This window comes from Geotrypetes seraphini, chromosome 17 (assembly GCF_902459505.1).
Source record: "Geotrypetes seraphini chromosome 17, aGeoSer1.1, whole genome shotgun sequence".
In the NCBI taxonomy this organism is placed as follows: Eukaryota; Metazoa; Chordata; class Amphibia; order Gymnophiona; family Dermophiidae; genus Geotrypetes; species Geotrypetes seraphini.
Window position 1 is genome coordinate 46156489 of NC_047100.1, and position 19989 is coordinate 46176477.

At 42.6% G+C, this 19989-nt stretch overlaps 1 protein-coding gene across 2 annotated transcripts in view; it reads right to left on the reverse strand.

Moving 5' to 3' along the window:
* Window positions 1-19989, reverse strand: part of IFRD2 (interferon related developmental regulator 2) — a 69617-nt gene that overhangs the window by 38691 nt on the left and 10937 nt on the right. For both annotated transcript variants that reach the window (XM_033926533.1, XM_033926534.1), the window contains 6 exons: window positions 12791-12907; window positions 9836-9920; window positions 9331-9455; window positions 8875-9032; window positions 2705-2755; window positions 1037-1218 (listed from right to left, as the gene is read on the reverse strand). In XM_033926533.1, the coding sequence (XP_033782424.1) occupies window positions 1037-1218; window positions 2705-2755; window positions 8875-9032; window positions 9331-9455; window positions 9836-9920; window positions 12791-12907 (718 nt within the window). The remainder of the gene's footprint in view (window positions 1-1036; window positions 1219-2704; window positions 2756-8874; window positions 9033-9330; window positions 9456-9835; window positions 9921-12790; window positions 12908-19989) is intronic.

Below are 19989 nucleotides of genomic sequence, written 5' to 3' on the forward strand. Positions count from 1 at the left end.
TGAGGGGTCCATCCCTGTCAATTTTAAGCAAAATTGAGGGGTTTTGAGGCAGATGGAAGCTTTAGAAAAAAGACAATTTAAAATCTAATATGGCCACCACCAGCAAAATCGTACCACACAAGGCCCTTGGAGACTTCCCTGAAGGACAAAAAACATAGGAAAAGGGGTTTTAGAGGGGGACTTAGGCTCTGGGTGTAGAAACCTTCAAATTCAACTTTTGGAAAAAAAAAAAACCCCCATAGTCTATAATAGCTTTACTCACTGTGCAATGTGGCCTGCCTGTTTCAGCATAAGAATTCAGCTGGAACAAATGGAGAAGAACTCTGCCTCACAGATTCACTGGACGAACCTGGTCTTCAGGATGCCAGTAAGACTGGGGTTAGACTGAAACTCAACCCCTGGAAAACCTTGTTCTGAAGGAGGTGAGGGCCACGCAGATGATCCACTATTAATCCTGGCTGAGCTGAGGAGCCAAACAGCCTTTGTTCAAACTCCTGAATAAATCAGGGATGCAAGCAGCTATGTAGGGGACACCTCCTGATCTTCAAAAATACAAAAACAGGCTGGTTAGCCAGGTGACCCCCCAAGGGTTGATCCTGGTAGCAGCAGACTTCCATAGTGCAAGTCTGCATCTTCTCCCAGGCAGAGATCCTAAAGAGTAGGAACCTATGGGCATTGAGCCTCCAATCAAACACTTAGAAAAATACCCAAAAATAATAAAACCACATAATAGAGCAGAAATTCTTCTGTGTAACTTTCTTGCAGAAAACAAACTGAGGGGGCAAGAGCAGCTCCCTAGGAAGGAGATGGAGTTGAAAAGATGATTGACAGTTTTCTGCAAGCAATTTGTGGGTTCATATGCAAAACCCTATGGTTCAGGACCACTAATCATATTGCACTAGAAATATTAATAAAATTTATTTCTCGCTTATCCACAATTCTAACCAGGTTACAAAAATATACTCATTATAAAAGAACGCAAAATCAATAACTTCCACAGTACCCACTAATGACACAACTGTAGTCTGTCACTTACGTCACCAGTATCTTTTCCACCTGGGAGCTGGGGCAGATGGTGAGCAGGAGGGACCAAGCCTGCAGGGCGCTGCAATATAAGACCTGCAATATAGGATTGTGCTGAGCTGGTACTGGGGATCGTTCATCCACATAGGAGGCACTGAAAATGCTCTCCAGGCAGGTGAGACATAAAAGTAGATCCTAGGGGACAGAAAACTGAATGAGATGGAAAAAGACAGGTAAAAAGCATTTATTTAGAGTAGAGGACAATGAAGTGTTTCCTCCCACTGCTTCCCTTTCCATCCCTACCAACTGAAAGCAATGAGTAATTAAACCCTTCGCTTTTGGGGTGGTCATTGGGTAAACTGGGTGGGGCACATGTGGCCTCCACATCCCCCTCCTCCATGGGCCAATTCAATGCATTAAAAATATCTGAGCTGGTGGGGATCCCTAAGCCCTATGTTGTAATGGTCCTCCAGCGACAAGAACTGCTCCAGCCCCGCTCTCCCTGTACATGCTCAGTTTTCACACATGCGTGAAACTGAGTCTGTGCAGCAGGGGAAGGCCAGCGCTTGGACAGTGCCACGGGCTGGAGCAAGTGGGAGAGGGAGCAGTTCTTGCCAGTGTAGGTTGGCCCACATCCTGCCCAAATACAGCCCTAACTACTCCTCCACGTGGACCTGTCTTTTAGGTTGTCCACGTGCCGACTTGGGTGGGTTTTTAGACGTGTTTAAGGTTTGATTACGAGCCCCATATGTTTTTAAGCCTTTACAAAAGTTTTGGTAGGAGGGGGTGTTCCTTAATTGTGCTGGTAAAGGATTCTACCATTTTGCTGTCAGGTATGGGTATGGGAAGGTTGTAGAGTGAATAGTTTTGTGTTCGATTCCTCTAGGATTTGAGAATCTTAGTCTCATATGATTGCTGATAAAGTTGAATTTGTCTTTGGGTGGTATTTCAACTAAATTCAACATGCAGTCTGGTGTATTGCCATGGAAAATTAAAAAGATCATAGTACATAGTTTAAAAATAAACCTTGTTTTGAAGGGGAGCCAGTGTAGTTTGAGATATAGGGGTGTCACCGTCATATCTGACTGCCGAGAAAATAAGTCTGGCTGCTACATTTTGAAAGGTTTATAGGGTTTTTTTTGTACATTTTCTTTACATCTTACATAAAGGACATTGCAATAATCTAGTGGGGATAGTACCAGTGACTGAACCAAGATCTGGAAGTTTTCTTTGGTGAAGCAATGCAGTTTTATCTCACTTTTCTAAGTGTTTGTGCTTCCCAAGATAGATTCTCAGTTCTGATTCCAGTTTCAGTGGGGTGCTGGTGATTCTGGGTGGGCTTATCAGTAAAAAAAAAAAAATTGTTTTTTACTTTAATTAATTTTGGACTGCTCTGGTATGGATGAAAAGCAATAAGAATATTCTTTCTAGTTTTCCAGTATATCTTACCTTGTCGTCTTAAGCATCACACACTGCTTAGGATTCCATCCTTGCTTTGTTTTTCTTTTTTTTTTGCTAAACAAATGCTGTGAAACATCCCTAATGTTGCTATTTCACGTAACGGATATGCAGAGCTAACCTGTGTAACCCAGCCCCCTGATTAGAACTGAACTAGGGCATCAGACACAAAAGCAGATAAAGCATTGGAGAATGGAAATGATGCAGCTCAGGTGCGAATTACCTCAACATCACCTGCTGCAATGTAGCAGCACATCCCCAGGGCTGTGGCGCACTGTAGAAAGGGAAAGAAAATGAATACTGAAAGGTAACCAGGATGAAAACCAATTACAAGACAGCCATCAAAAAAACAACTGGGCAGAGAGTTTAAGTTTCAAGTTTATTTAAAAATTTTATAAACCGCCCAATTGGTCTTCTAGGCGGTGAACATTATGTTAAAAACATATATGGGGTAACTATACAACCTTTAAAACAATAATCATTATTTAAAACATTTAAAAACAATATGAAAACAAACAGGAACAAAAAAGGAAGAAGGATAGAACTACAATTTATCAAGTAAGAAAGAGAACATATAGGGAAAAAACAAAAAGGAGGGTATCTAAAATATTTAAATGATACTACCTTGTCAGCAATCTAACAAATATTCCTATTAGTAAATCAATAAATTAAACCATATGGCTAAACCTCAAGATTCAAATTGGCGGATTTAAGATCATCTGGAAGCATTGGATGATTGCAGGTATAAGGACTTTAAATGATGTTATTTTAAATGGTAAACTGCTTGATTTTTCACAGTTGCAGCATAAATATGGTCTTAATAAATCACAAAGTTTTAGGTGGTTGCAACTGAAGCAGGCCATTCAGGTAGGGTTCCCTGAATGGAAAAATCTGAATACGCAATATAGTCTGGAATTTCTATGCTTTCAGGCGCACTTTCTGGGTCACCAGGCCGCACAGTGGTATAAAATTATAAATGAATCTGTTAAAAAGAAACCAAAAATGGTCTTAGAGATATTTGGAGCATTGAGATTAAGCATCAAATTTCAGCATCTCAATGGCCACAAATTTGGTCTTGGAGGATGAGATGTACAGTGTCTGCATCTATGAGACAAACTTGGTTTTTTCTTCTGCATAGAGCGTTTTGGACCTCAGTTAGACTACAAAAGTTAAATAGTTCAATGTCTAATAGATGTTGGCACTATAATCTTGAAGTAGGGACTTTGGATCATCTTTTGTTTTATTGTCCCTTTATCTTAGCCCTTTGGAACTCAATTTGGGATCAAGTAAATTGTTTATTGGAAAAACACGTGGCATTATCTTATGATACAATACTATTCGGTATGTCAATGAGGAAAAAGAGTCAAATATCATCAAATAACAATAAGCTTTTATTGATAATGACAGGAATCGCCATTCAGCCTATTACAAATAATTGGAAAAATTACAGTAGACTCAATTATAATTTTTGGTGGAACTCATTATGTCACATATATAAAATGGAAAGAATAATAGCTGTACAACAAGGGAACTATAAGAAATTTAATAAAATTTGGGAGCCATTAACTTCTTATTGTAATGAGTAAACACCATTTTCTATTGAACTTTACACCGTTTAATGTTTGGGGGGAGGAATAATTTTTTATTATTCATATTGGGAAAATAATAGAGGAATGATGGGTGGGGAAGGTGGTAATTTTATGTATTGTAAGACAATTTAGGTATATAAACTTAAGGTTTCGATTAGATTAGATTAGAAAGATTATCAAGTGATGTGTTTAATTGTAATGTTTTATTGATTGTACACTTCATGTAAAATTGAAAATGAATAAAGATTAAAAAAAAAAAAAAAGATGTAAACGCTACTAACTATGGAAGTGCTTTCTTCAGGCAATGAATTTAAATGGAGAGACGGGCTTCCAGAAGGGGACATTGTGCTCTATTTATATTTATATACACACACACAGTAGAGCAGAGCGCTGAGGCAGGAGCAATCCTACTCACTCCTGCCCATGCTCTTTCAGCGACAAAAATAGCTACTGACACTTCCAGCAGCAGTCTCGCGAGGCTACTCCCACACAGTCCTCCGAAAATCGTTCGGGGACTGCCACACTTCCATTCCTATTTGTGTTTCCTTTCACCCAAGGACTACCCATAAGTTAGTGAGTTTCAGAAATCCAACAGCACAATCTGGTTAAATGCCACTGAATATTCGCGGTAACCCTGGACAACTGACTTAATTGGCCTGGACTTAATTGGCCTGGTTGTTTAAATCACTTTGAATGTCAGACAGTCTGTCTTTTACAAGTTGCCTGGAATTCACCTAAGTAGGTTTTTCTATTTGTGTTCAGGTTCTGGAGCAAAAAGGGATTTACAGCTATTAATTTATGAGGCAGTATGGAAGAGAGCCACTATATCACAAATCTGAAAAAGAAAACGAACACAGCTTGCTACCAACATGACAAAGAAACACACTGTATGACACGGATGCACAATGGCCATGGTCCCAAGCTTTCAGGATCCTCATTTTCACTAAGTTAACTAACATTTATATATCACCGCTCCAACATTCTGCATTTACTATGATACAAGTGCTGTAAAGTACCACTGTGTTACTGATCAGAAACCAGCCCGCTGTATTTACAAGCACAAGCAGTGGTGCCTATCTGGCCTTTTAAAAGAATGCTTAAAACTCAATTTTTTGCAACTGATTTTAATACCTAATTAGTTAAGATCTGGAATTGTTGGCAGATTGTGTGAGCTTTACAAAGGGCAGTTACTGTGTTTTTTTTCTGTTAACTTTTGTTTTATTATGATGTATGTTTTTCTGTAAACCGCCTAGCACAGACATGGGCAACTCCGGTCGAGGGCCGGAATCCAATCGGGTTTTCAGGATCTCCCCAATGAATATGCATTGAAACCAGTGCAAGCAAATAGATCTCATGCATATTCATTGGGGGAAATCCTGAAAACCCGATTGGATTCCGGCCCTCAAGGACCGGAGTTGCACACCCCTGGCCTAGCAGATAGTGTAGCTGGTTTTAAGAAAAGTTTGGACAATTTCCTGGAGGAAAGTCCATAATCTGTTATTGAGAAAGACATGGAGGAAGCCACTGCTTGCCCTGGATCGGTAGCATGGAATATTGCTACTCAAGTTCAAGTTCAAGTTCAATTTTATTTGATGAATCGCCTATAACAATTTCTAAGCGATGTACAATTTAAAACATCATATGAGATAACAGACTCTATTAAAAACAAAATTTTTAACAAATTAAAAAAAAAACAATAATTTATAACATACAATGTTAGAACTTAAGGGGTAACATGACTAACTAGATACAGTAGGAAAGAGGGGCACAGTTACAATATTCTCAGTCTAAGATAGAAGAAACATAAAGGGTAAAAACACATAGGAGGGGGCAAGGGATATATTTAGAAGATTAAAAGTTTTGAACATGAAAAATTTTAAATAAAGTGTTAAATCATTAAGTAGTAAAAGCATCTTTAAATAAAAAGGATTTTAAAACTTTTTTAAAAGAGCTGAGGTCTTTTTCTTTTCTTATATAAAGGGGCAGGGCGTTCCAAGTTTGAGGTGCTAAAACGGAAAACATTTTGTTTCTTCTTGTGCCCACTATTTTTAAAGAAGGGACTGATAGTAGGTCTTGAGATGAGGACCGAAGAGATCGAAGAGAATGATAAGGAATAATCATTCTGGATATGAATTGTGGTTCATTAGATGCCATAGTCTTAAAGATTAGTAATGCTATTTTAAATCTTTACTCCTTGGGTTTTGGCCAGGTACTAGTGACCTGAATTGGCCACCATGAGAACGGGCTACTGGGTTTGATGGACCACTGGTCTGACCCAGTAAGACTATTCTTATGTTCTAATGGTGTATAAATTTTCTAAATAAATAAAGATACACACTTGTATTAATTTGCTAGGTTTTTATTTTGTTCCTGTGTGGATGCTTGATCTTTTCTATTCCATTTTATTGGAGTTCCTTTCTTTTAATTGTCTTTTATTGTACACCGTGTTGATGCACTCCTTGGAAAATGTGGTATATCACATGTAAATAAGCCATAAAACCAATGGTTTCCTGGGATCAAACCCTGGAAAGTCACTATAGGGACATTTTTCAGAAGCTTATGTAGCTGCAAAGTACTGTATATAGCTTTATACCTAATTTTCAAAGTGAAACTAGCTGAATAATCTATTTGAAATGTAGCGTAAAATATGCCCAATAAAAGTAACCAGTAATTGACAAGGATACACTCGTATGCATTCATCTAAAAATCTCAATTATGTGCACTGTTTTACTCACCCACCTAACCCCAGGAACGCCTCTTTCTAACTCACCTTGAAGTATGTGAGCTGCACAAGTCTGCAAATAATTTTAGATTAATATGGATGAATGGCTTAGGCTGAAGTACAAAACTTAATGCCAGCATTAGCGTAGGGGTTACCTGACTAATGAGGTCAGTTAGTATTCCTTCCCAATGCACAAGTGTTGTAATACACAAAAGGAAATGATAACCGTAATGCCAGTTCAGGGGCAGTGCAGGTGGTTTTCAAGAGAAGAGTTCTCATCAGTGTTTCACATTGCACTGCGGATTTGTGTCTTCTTTTGCAAGCACAAGGAAGCCTATGCAAGTCTGAGGCCCATGTGCGCAAGTCCAAGTAAAACCAAAAGTGAACGCAAACATTGGCACCTCTTTTTCTGTGCTTAAATACAAGCCCCTCAAAAAATTCAAGTACAAATAATTATCCCAGGATGAGCAGGCAGCATATTCTCACATGTGGGTGACGTCATCCATGGAGCCCGGATGCAGACAGCTTCGCAAGCAGACTTGCTTGTAGAACTTTAGAAATTTTGCGACTGCCACACCGCTCATAAGCGAGTGCCTTCCTGCCCAGTGCAGGGCACGTCTCTCCTCAGTTCTCAGTTAGCCGCGGAGCCGAGAAGTCCTATTTCGACGCTCTGTGCTAGACTCAGTCTACTTCGTGCCTTCTCTCACCGCGGCTTGTGTTCTTTTTAAGACAGGGTCGCTGTGTTATTTGCGCGTTTTTATTTTACTTTAAAAATAAAAACAACTTTGAATTTTCTTTATTTTATTCGTGTCATGGCGGGGGCCTGCGGGCTTCGATTTCGCCGCGACTATTTTTCAGTCTATATCCCGGCCGGTCACAGGTCAGGTGGAGAAATCTTCAGCAGTATGGATCCACTAACCCTGGTCTTGACCTCGACCTCAGCACCAGTCAAGTCTTCTACGGGGCTCCCACCTACTACCTCGACCTTCATCAAACCTTTCTTGTTTGGGAAGTCCTTGTCCTCGAGCACATCTGCCAAGTCTTCTCCTGAGGAGCCGCTTTCCTCACTGTCTTCCTCAGGTAAGGTAGCGCAGCAGTCTCTTCCAGCAGTGGTTCTGAAGCTGCCCAAGAAGCAAGTCTCTAAATCGAGGCATCATTCTTCCTCCTCAGGAGTTTGGCAATATGCTTGCCAAACATACTCCTGCCTCGACTCTGCTTCCTGCAGCCCAGCCTGAGCACTCAGCAGTATCACAAGGAGTTGAGTCCTTGGCAGTGCCTCGAGCTGAACCTATACACTCTATGCAAGGAGTCGAGTCTTTGCTAATGTCTCGTCTGGAGCCTAAGCACTCTGTACAAGGAGCCAAGTCCTTACCAGTGCCTTGAGATACCTCGACACAAGGAGCTCGACCTCAATCTCCAGCCTCCAGCCCCTCCTTCCTCACATTAGTTTTAGCTAAGTTATTTTTTTGCACATATTTAACAAGTTTGAGAAATTCAGTATAATATTCTTTGAAAAATTTCTAATAATCGGCTTAAATGTATGAAGGATTAAGCAATGATTGGGTGGTGAGGTGGTTGGAGGGTTTTCCCTCCTTGATGCCCCTCAATGTCTCTGAGCTATCCTATCATATGGTATTGATAGATTTTTACTATTCTTTGTGGGTAGTGTTTTTTGCTTTACATATCATTTCTTTGGAGCATGGCATTATTTTTTTGCATTCCTTTTTGTGTCGGTGCCTTTGCGTTATGCACCCGGCTTTCAGCATCAGCCCCAGAACTAGGTAGAAGCTGGGTGGGGAAGGAGGAGGAGCAAGTTCTTCCGGAATTAATCCAGATACCTCTCCTCCCTTGTAACAAAAAAAAAACAAAAATTGTTGTAACTTCACTGGAAATGTCCAGTTAGCTCTTTTGTAATCCGCCTTGAACAGCAAGGTATAGGCGGAATAGAAGTCCCTAATGTAATGTAATAATTACATTTTGGCTGAAGTGCGGCTCGGGACAGTGATGTCAAGTGGCTATCGACGAAGAGGAGTGACCAATGCTCTGTTGAATGAGGGTCCTGGCGACAGTACAAGTACTTACACTCTGTCGAGCAAGGGGACTGGCGGTGGTATCACTGAGGATATTGATGAGAATCTGCTTCAGGCTGCGGAATACCTCTTCTCCCTCAGGCCCTGAGCCCATCTGAAGGCACAGTAGGGTCAGAACTGTAGCAGCAAGAGATTGTTCTTCCCCCTTCCCTGCAGCCACCAGAAAAAGAGAATGGACCGCTGTAAAACACAGAACTTAAGCAAAGACTTACCTCAACTGTTTACCACCTTGCAAATTGCCCCATCTGCAAAAAAATACCATCTCATAACCCACCCATTAATATATATTCTAACATTAGTACTTAAAAAGTACCACCACAAACACACAACCCCATACCAACATTCTTAGGCAATATAGACATACATCACAAACACACATATACAGTATATATATATGTAGTGAGGTTGAAAAGAATCATGTCTTGCCCACTTGTGGTGGTGGACATACCTTTCTTTAGGCAGCGCTCTAGAGCATCAGTGAGAGTCAGCCTCCGCTCCAGAAGAAAGTCATACAGTATCCTAGAGGAGAATGCCAGTCGCAGGCTCTCCAGAGCCATTTGACGTGTTTTTGCGCTGAAAGACAGATGTGGTAATATAGCACCGTTGTTCTGGGAAACTGGAAGGCAGGGTTCTCTACAGAATGTACAAACTGCCCTACTGCAGGGGGCACAGAGGGAACAGACAGACACGTGAGCACTGCTTATTCAATAAACGCTAAGCATGTACTCATGTAGCTCAGCAAGCGGATAAGGAAACACAGCATCTGGTCAAACCTGCTGAATTTGCTTCACACATTCTGACACCTGAAGTCTCCGACCTCATCAGCAAGCTATTCTTGTTCCAGAAAGTAATCCAGGCCCAGCTAGTTGGAAATCCCAGAATTCAGCCTTCTCTAAGATGTACCCACATGAGGTTGTTGGGATTTTGAGACTAGATTTCCTCTCTCATCTTACCTCCTGTCCATGACGCTGTCGATGCTTTCTTTCAGTTTATCTTCTCTTTCATCCTGCAGAGTCTGTTCATCCACACTCTCACTCACTATAAGTGAAAAAGAAAATGACTGCACACGTTGGCAGGGTTATGGCACTCTGCCCGCTTGCTGCCCAACAGACCTACTTTTTGCTCTACTGTATAGAGGGAGGGATGACTCTGAAACCTAAACAGTTCTTTCACCGAGTGATTGATAACCTTGCCTTAAATCAGTGGTCTTAAACTCGCGGCCCGCCAGGTACTATTTTGAGGCCCTCGGTATGTTACCATTGTTCTGGAACATTGTCCGCCTCACTGCTGTAACCTCACACAAGCGCTTTCCTGCATCTTTCTGCATGTTGCACTGTGTATAGCTGAAATTATCAGAAGCAATTAAGGAAAGATTTATAAACTATAAACATGCAAAGTTGTCATTTCTTTAATAAGACATTAACTATTTTTTCTGCGGCCCTCCAAATACCTATAACTCCAAAATATGGCCCTGTAAAGGGTTTGAGTTTGAGACCGCTGCTTTAAAGCGTTTCTCAGCACTGGGAAAAACGCATATAAATGTACATACATTTTCCTTGTGTTGAGATATACTTTAGGGTAAGACTGTCTGAAACTCAAAGAAATACAGTGGAACCTTGGTTTACGAGCATAATTCGTTTCAGAAGCATGCTCATAAACCTAACTACTCGTATATCAAAGCGAGTTTCCCCATAGGAAGTAAGGGAAACTTGTTTGACACGTTCCCACCCCCCCACCCCCCCAAGAACCAGCATCGCTCTGCCCCCCCCACTGGTGTTTATTTTAACCAACATCATTTTTTTATGTCACAATGGGACTTCTGGTTTTACCATTACCTAGAAGCTGTATCCATATTACTTCATCTGGTCTCTCCTGACGTAGGCCCAGATGCACAAAGCTCTGACACCACAGTAAAAAAAAATACCGTGGTGGGAGCGATTTTTCTTTTACTAGTGATGCTCGGCAAAAGAGTATGCAAATTATATGTATGCTATTCATGCGGAGAATTGCCGGTAAAAGGGGGAGGAACTGTGCCTGGCACTTGCTCAGAAAAGCAATCGCTAGCACCGCTCCTCCTCCTGCCTACCTGTCAAAACAAACAAACAAAAAACAGCAGCCCCTGTTCAGCTGATCGGAGATTCACCTTCCCCGATCAGCTGAACTGGCTTTTTTCTAAATAGGTGCAGCAGCTGTTGTGTTTTATACATGCACAACAGCTACGCACCATTAAAAAAAAAAAAAGTCCATGCCCTCCTGCTTAGCCCCTCCCCCCTGATGCTGGACCCCCCCCCCCACACTCCCCTTTTCTTTCCCCAAGATCAACAATACAGACGCCCACTCCCTCCTGCCACTGGTCAGGAACCACCATGCTGCTGCCCCTCCTCCACCCCAACTTTTTTTCAGAAGTTTGGTAGGAGGGATGCCCACTCTCTCTTGTCTAAAGGCTAAGCAGGGTCTTAGGAAGGCACCAGGAGGGGGCAGGGTTGCCACTTTGAATAGGTGGACTGAGGCAGGAGGAAGTGGGCATCCCTTTTACTAATCTTCCAAAAAAGGTAGGGGGTTGTCGAGGGGGGTGGGCATCAGCATGGGGCAGGAGGGAGTGGGCATCCTTTTGTCTATCTTGAAAAAAAAGTATAAGGGTGTGGGGGGGAAGCCAGCATGGAGGGGGGGCTTAGCCTACTTTTATTATTTTAATTAACTTCACATTTTATTTCATTTAGGGGAGCAGCTGCTGTGCATGTGTTGTATGCTCAGCTCCAGAGCTACAGGAAAACTTTGGCACCAATTCTCAGTGATGGGGGGACGTTCCCTGTGGTGCATTACAATGTGGGCTCATTAGAATACTAACGAGCTCTTTATAATGCATTTGCATAGGGCTCTCATTAGCTGCTAGAATCAGTAGCAGCCACTGGGGACCCTTTTATGCATCAGCAGGGGAGCTTTCCATGCAGGTAAGAGTGCTTTAACAACTCTTGCTGCCAAGGAAAGCTTTTATGCATCAGGGTACTAGTCCTTTGTTCCACTCCAAAAGAAGTTCAGTTAGCTGAGACAAGAAATGTCCCTTAGGAATAAGAAGCCGAGACTCATTCGGATCGACATCTCTCTCCAAAATGATAAAGCTTGGTTTTCAGCGTTGCTTTTCGTCTGTCTGCTTCCTCATGAATTAAATGGGGCAATTCTTACGAACGTCTATTGGAATTTATTTCTACATTTTATGATGTGTTCTTACAAAATTATGCAAAGACAAAAATATGCTCTAACATAATCAAAACAGGAACATAGCATGAAAGCATCAAAATTGGAAGGGGTATCAAATGATCCATGCTTACACTTAAAATCTTTTTTTGAGAAGGATTAATATACAAAAAGTTGCAGTAGCCTACAACTCATCACAATGGGCCAAACAAAGGTAAAATACTGATCTTATAATTATATACCTCCATATAAGCTGACCCATTGTGGTATCTAAAGTAAGACTGGATTATTCATGTTATGAGTCATTTTAACATTTTTGTCATCTTAGTTCTATCTTCTGAAATTGTTTGCTCTTATATTAGCTGTCTCTCTGATTTATTATTGCATTGAAATTTTTTGTGCATTTTTTTTAACCTGAATCTGTAAAGATGGGCAGATAATTTGAGTAAATAAATATTGGAGCGCGATGGTGCCAGCTGGCAAATGTGTGGGGCACAGATGCACCATTGCACAGTGGCAAAGATTTACCTTAGAAAACCAAGGGACTCTGTGTCTGAACTAGGGCATCTACTTTCACTCAGCTACTTACTACTTTTGCCTTATTACTGGACAATCGGACACCTGAACAGACGAATGAATGTTTCCTGTAGGTATCAGGTTTACCTCCACATTCTGGGTGGGGGGAGGGGGGGTTGTGGATGGATGTTACTCACCTGTCCCCTCCTCCACAACACTGGTGGTCTCACTGGCACTGCTGTAGTGACTCAGCACCTCGCTTGCTACCTCATCATCGCTAGCCTGGGAGTCATCCTTGGCACCATTACGGGCTCCTGCAAACAAGATTTCCAGCAGTGGGTCGCGGAGTACTCATTAAGCAGAAATAGAGAAAATGTTCTTGCAGTGCCCAGTATTACTACAGTTTATTTCCAGCAAAGATAAAGTTCACACAAACCCAGCTTCCAATAAAATTTTAGCTCATGCCTCCAAGCAGCTCCAGGGTTGTCTCCAGCTATCAGCCTACTACTTTCTTTGTAATAGGTGCACTGCCAGCAATTTTTAAAATATATATATTTTCATCTGTCTCATGGGTTGGTTGTGTGGATTTTGTGCACTGCAAGATCAACACAGCCAACCTAAATAACCAGCTCCTGCCTAAGGCATTAGAATGGCAAAAAACTCAAATGTTGAGCTGGAGGCCTGCTCTTGCTCTGTGGTTTCTTGAACCCTTAAGTCAAGAGTTCCTTCTGTGACCATTGACCAACAGCCCTGCAGCTTCAGTAGTAGAACTAGAGAGCAGTATGATAAAAGCTCCTTCTGGCTGTCCATGAAAACATTCCGATATTCTCAATCCATGCAGAATCCTAATCGTGTAATTTTCACCAGCCCTGTAATATGCTCCACATGCTCTGCAGAAGACTCTTTAGAGTTTGTCACCATTATAAAGGCATCCAGAGCTGGTGAACACACCTTGCTCCTGCTTCCTGCCCTCTTAACAGAGCCACAATGGGGGCAATTCAGCATCTAGCAGCGCCTACATTAGGAACTTTAATTGCAGCTGCCTAGCGATGCCTAAGATTGATATCCGTGCCTAATTTTTATTTTTTTAATTGGCATGGTAATTGACCACGCCAATTTTCAGCCAATGAAAAAAAAATTAAGAGCTTCGAGCCAAACTCTTAGGACACCTAGTAGAGGCGCCTTCCCATGCCTAACGACACCTATGTTAAAAAGTAGGCATGGTTCTAGGCGGAGAATAGGCGTGATTGACTTAGGCGCCACCAAATTAGGTGGCCTAATGGAGTGGCGCCTATGTCTAGATGCCTAGTGACACGTAAATCTGCTTAGGCGCCAGGCATGATTCTATAAACAGCACCAATTTTTTGATTGACAACTGCGCGAGTGGCGCCTACAATGTTTCAAGGATCTGGTCCTAATTCTATCAGAGCCTTTAGGCGTACCTAAGCCATTACAGAATGCTAGCACAAATCTGCACTGCTGTGCTGAAATTTAGGTGCTCCCAATAGCTGGCATAAGTTGGCATGCTAAAAAGTGCCATGCAAGGTGCTCAAATGAATATTACACAAGTTGTATATGTCCCACCCATGCTCTGCTCCTTGCAGTTAGCTGCTAAGTGACTTTGGCATGCACATTGTAGAATGCATGTAACTAAAAGTTATTGGCATATCTTGATGCACTAAATGCTAGGTGGGTTTTTAAAAAAAAAAATAACACACACACACTTACCCTGGGATTCGATAAATGGGGTCAAAGTTGTGCACCCAATTTGCATACATAGTTAATTAGTGCCAATAATTTGATGCTAACAATTACTGGCATTAATTAGCAACAATTAGGACTTGCGCATCCACTTTGACTAGGTGCTCCTCTGTTTGGCTTTGTGCATTGTTGGTCATTTCATGTTTTATCCTCCCTATGCATTCAATTTTCTCTGCCTCTCATTGCTGTGCAGTAGTGCTGCCCGATTCGCGATTCGAATCGATTCACATTGGGTGAATTGATTCGAATTGATTTGTATTTAAAAAAAAAAAAAAAAATCAGCATCGCCAATTCAGGGCCCAACCCTCCTCCCTGCGCCGCTAACCTAAAGCTGCTCTTGGACAGTTTCTGTCTCTGAGGCAGGAGACTGTGTTTCAGCGCTATAAGTAGCAAAGAAATCCGCACCAACCATCCGTCCCACTCACTGGAAGCAGACGCCTGCCAATGGGAAGTCGGGAAAGGCTCAAATCCGCTCACAGACGAACTTCAGCTTCTGCGCCAAACTCCTTCCGCTCGTGTCTACACGCGAGGAAACGCCTGCACTGCCACGAAGGAAGCTAGAGCCTGGGGCTGCAAGCACGTAGATCAAAGAGAAGGGGCGGTGTGCAGACAAATGAAGGCTCGAGCATGGCCGCGACATCAAAGCTAATAGGTTAAAGAGCAGAGAGGAGGGATGTCTAAAACTGAGCAGCTAAATCACTCAAGTGCATCAAGCAGAGGCTTTCTGACCTCTTTACGTCCTAAAGCAGTGTGTGATTTGGTCCTTTGACATCAGTGCATCCAATTCTATAATGCATCAGAAAGACAGGACTGGTTTACAATCTCCCCCCCTGCAGCTGTTAACTTGGAAGCTCTAATACTTTCTTATTACATACCATAAGAACATAGGAGTTGCCATACTGGGACAGACCACAGGTCTAGGGCTAATATGCGGTCCATCCAGGCATCTCTTTCCCTTCTGTCCCTTCCCAGGCTTGTTTGGAGAGGCCCCAGCCATTCTTACAAGCTGCCGATGCTACCCCGAAGCTTTACCTCTACTGTGATCTACCCAGGCAGAAATAGGAAATTGAGTCAGGGAGAGGGTGGAACACAGCAGAGGGAAAGCTTCAGGGCAGCGCTGGCAGCTTGTGAGAATGACTACCACGCTGGGGACCCTCTGAACAAGAAGAGTGAAAAGAGACCGGGAAGGTGAGGGGAACAGAGGGAGAGGGACAGAAAGGGAAGAGATGCCCGGACCGGATCATGGGGCACTCTGGAGATGTTTTAAGTTAACCCCGGGGGGGGGGGGGGGTGGGAGGGGGATAGAGATACTGGATAGGAGGGTAGTTGGGAAGAAAAAGGAAGAGCTGGTTGACCCTGGGGTGGTGGGGAAGGAGGAAGAGATGCTGGATGAAATGGTAGTTGAGAAAAAGAGATTGTGGATCTGGGGATGTTGGGGGTCCATCTCTGCAGCTGCATGGATGGAGATGAAAAAAGGGAAGATGCCAGACCTTTGGAGGAGGGAAGGGAAATGGAAGAGGAGGACAGAGATGGAAGATGGATGGTTAGCACGGAGAAAGAAGAAAGGAGACTTTAACAAGCGAGTTATCAGAAGACAACTAGAGCCTGGGACCAACATGATTTGAATAATGACCAGACAGCAAAAGGTAGAAAAAATCATTTTATTTTCTGTTTTGTGATTACAACATGTCAGATTTGAAATGTGTATCCTGCCAGAGCTGGTGTGAGACCGTGAACGTGAGCTAGGATTTAACAGAGAGGAAAAGTATTTTTTGTTTACACCACAGCACCAGTGTGGGTAGGAGAGGGCAAAGGGGGTAAAAAGTCTATAAAAGGGGTGAAGAGGCATAAAAATAAATCCACCAGGATGTTTGGAAAAAAAAAAAAAAAAAACAACAACAACAACAAAAAAAAACCACCCAATTGGGCAGGAAAATCGAATCGAAAGTTCAAGTCAATAGGCTGAATCAAATCGAATTTTTTTTCCTGAATCGGGCAGCACTACTGTGCAGTCATGTGCCTTTCCCCACAGATATGTAAACCATCCAGTTCCATTTTGGGGACTTGCAGAGTCCTGATGTATAGTGGATGACTCTCCCTTTAACTCTGGAAATGAAAAATGTTGCTTTTGAAGCTCTGAATTGGAGGTATTGCCTTTGATAATGCATAAGACAAATAGTTGAGCCAGCAGGCTACCTTTGGCTGTGTAACATTTTATTCTATTGTAGCATGGCTGCCTATTAGGAGATCCTGTTGTAGTAGCAGCCAGAGGACAAGATGCCTTTCCTTGCTACATTTTGAATGTGTTTGTTTTGTGGAAACAATTTATTATTGTTAGTGTACAGTATCATTGAAAACATTTTCTTGGTGGCAAATCAAAGGCACTGGTGATTTATTTGGGATATGTAAATACAATAACGTTTCCTTAAGATTCACTGTGAATGCATAAAAGGCTATGAGCTCTGCCTTACAGCTTATACCTGTATAGGTGAAATGGCTACTTTTTTAATTTTTTTTTACATGTTTTATCATAATCATGTTGAACCTCTGACCTTGTTCTATGTAAGGATTTTCCCCTGGATTCTATAAAGGTTACACCCAAAATAATAAATTGGCTCTAATGATTTAATTATTGGAGCTAACAAACACTTCATTGGTTTTAGAAGAACGAGAAGGCACTCGCTAAAGTTAGAAGGGAAAAGATTCTGTACAAACGTAAGGAAGTTCTTCTTCACTCGGGGAGTGGTAGAAATCTGGAATGCTCTTCCGGAGGCTGTTATAAGGGGAAATACCCTCCAGGGATTCAAGACAAAGTTAGACAAGTTCCTGCGGAACCAGAACGTACGCAGGTAAGGCTAAACTTAAATAGGACACTGGTCTTTGACCTAAGGGCCATGGCGGGAGCGGACTGCTGGGCGCAATGGACCACTGCTCTGACCCAACAGAGGCAAATCTTATGTTCACATCTTGTCAAGCACTATCCTGTAAGGATGCACACACAAACATTTTAGCGTATAACTGAAAAGGAGTGTGCCATGGGGGGAGGGGGGGTCAGGGATGCTCTTAAAGACAGGTATACTATTATAGAATTTGGGGGCTCTGTACCTAATTTATGCATGCGGATTTACACCAGATGTTAGCAGGTGTAAATCCTTGTGACCAAAAGTTGGGTGCGGATCCCAGCAATATAACGGCACCCAACTCGAATCACGTTTTATAGAATAGCACTCAGCACTTTTTTTCAGCACCCAAATTTGGGCTCCATTTAATGAATCTAGTTCTTAGTGTCTAACATAACGTGCTAGGTAACAGAATAAGGTGGAGCCTCTCTCAATGACTACGAGAGAATTCTGTATCCTTTTAAAATATTTACTCAAAAGATCAATCTCCTCAAAACAGAAAAGCCTGATGCTGTGAGACCACGGTAAAGAAATACTGGGATGGGAGCAATTTTTGTTTTCTGAGTGATGGTCTGCATGAATAGCATACAAATTATATTATGTATGCTATTTGTGTGGAGCAGCCCTGGTAAGAAGAGGAGAAAGAGCTATGCCTGGCGATTGCTCAGAAGAGCAATCGCTAGACACAGCTCTTCCCCACATCCCTCATGACAAAATTTAAATGTTTTCTTCTGCTCATTGATGCTGCTCTCCCTGCTGGCTGGGCTGATCACTGCAGGGAAATTCTCAATCAGCTGAGCTGGCAGGACTTCCCGAAGCTGCTGGCTTTGGAGCTTCCCCCGTGCTTGGGGCATCTCCTGCTGGCTCAGCTGATCAGGGCTCAGCCAAACTGGGCTTTAGGCCGCTCTCACTGCATCCCAAGATGCACTGGGCAGAGGAAGGCCTTCTATTTTGAAGATGCGGACCATGGACAGGAGGATCAGTGGGAAAAGAAAGAGAGAGATCTTTTCTTTAATGGGGCATCAGGGCCTTTATCGGCAGGGTCTGCTGTCATAACCTTACTTTCCTGTCTGTGCCGTCCAATGAGTGTTCAGGCATGGACAGGAAAGTAAGGTTATAACAGGCCTGACCCTGCCAGTAAAGTTTGCACGGGAAACAATGCATTTCCCTGCTGTGCATTACACAGTGTTCATTAGAATATTAATGAGCTCCTTATAATGCATTAGATTAGGATGATCTGTAGCAGTCACGGAGAACCCTTATGAGCATCGGCAAGAGTTTCCTTGCAAATAAGACTGGTTAAAACGAATCTTACTTGCAAGGAAACCTTTTGTGCATATGGGCTTGAGATAACAGTTCAGCAACAAATTATTTAAACAAATAAAATAAGATAAACCACAGCTTTAAATCTTCAGAGTTCACAGGAAGCAGAATGCATCAAGCACAAGGAGGTATGAAAGAGAGGAAGAACGAAAGATTAGATTCTTACCTTTGCTAATCTTCTTTCTTGTAAATCCACACTTTATTCTGGGACCAGAGGGTTATTTCCATCTACCCGCCAAGACTTTGTAGGAAACTTCAGAGGCTTAAAACCCTCCCCCCTCTTCACGGTCCCTGTGAACATCAGTTAGTCTTAAAGCAGCCAGGTAACAAATCTGGGAACAAATGACCTGGCCAACAACTCCACACTTGCAGCACAGAAAGCATTTCGGGAGCTTGGTGAGGGCTTGAAACCTTTTGTAAAGACTAGCTTTTTCTGAAATACTGCCTGCATATGGAAAGGTAGAGCAAAGAATGAAAAACACAGAGGACTTTAATAGATGGCTCAAAGCCTGGTGTCATCAAGAAGGCTTTAAGTACATAGGAGGATGGGGAAATACGTAGAAGGACAAGAAGCTATATTGCACTGATGGGCTACATATTACTACAGCAGGAAAAAGAAATCTTGCGGAGAAATTTAGACAATATGTTTCTAGGCATTTAAACTAGAAGGTGGGGGTGGTGTAGGTATGAAGGTCAATTATAGAGACCACCCCTGGCAAAAGAAAAGATGTGATAGTAGTAAAGATTGCAACGTAAACAATATCAGCAACTCATTTCTTAGTATTGCAACGGAAAGTGAAACGAAACAAAAATCCATACGAAAAAGGAGATTATCGCTGAAAACTAGCTGGAAAGCGATGACCACAAATGCTCGCAGTCTAAGCAACAAAATTCATGATCTGCAAGCCCTGATGTTAGAGGCATGAAATTGCTCCTTTTCAATGATTATTCACCAGCGGTGGTAGCGAGCCAACGCGCCCTTGCCCCTTACTGTGCCGAATTGAGGAATCAGGGCATCCGCTTCACTGTGTTGTTCCCTGCGCGGGTCCACTTTCAGAAGGCATCTGGACCTCACTTCTGTGACACTTTGGCTGCGCTAAAATCCTATACGGAAGGTCTGAGGGGAGCGGCGAGCTTGTGAGTCCTGACCCGAAGAGTGCTGTGGGGCTGCTGTCTTTCTACCCTTTGGAGCTGGGGTTTGTTATCTACTACCTTGGGCGGCACTCCGCTCCTGTGTGCAGAGGCGGTGCGGGGAATGCCTGCACCTCCACACTTTTTCATCTCTTCATCCTGCTCCCATTTGGGCCCTTGTCTGACAGCAGTTTGCCAGGCTTGGAGGTTGGGGTTGGGCCTCTTTGACTTTGCTGCCCTGTTGACTGTTGGGATCTGTTCACCCTGGCTTCACTGATGGA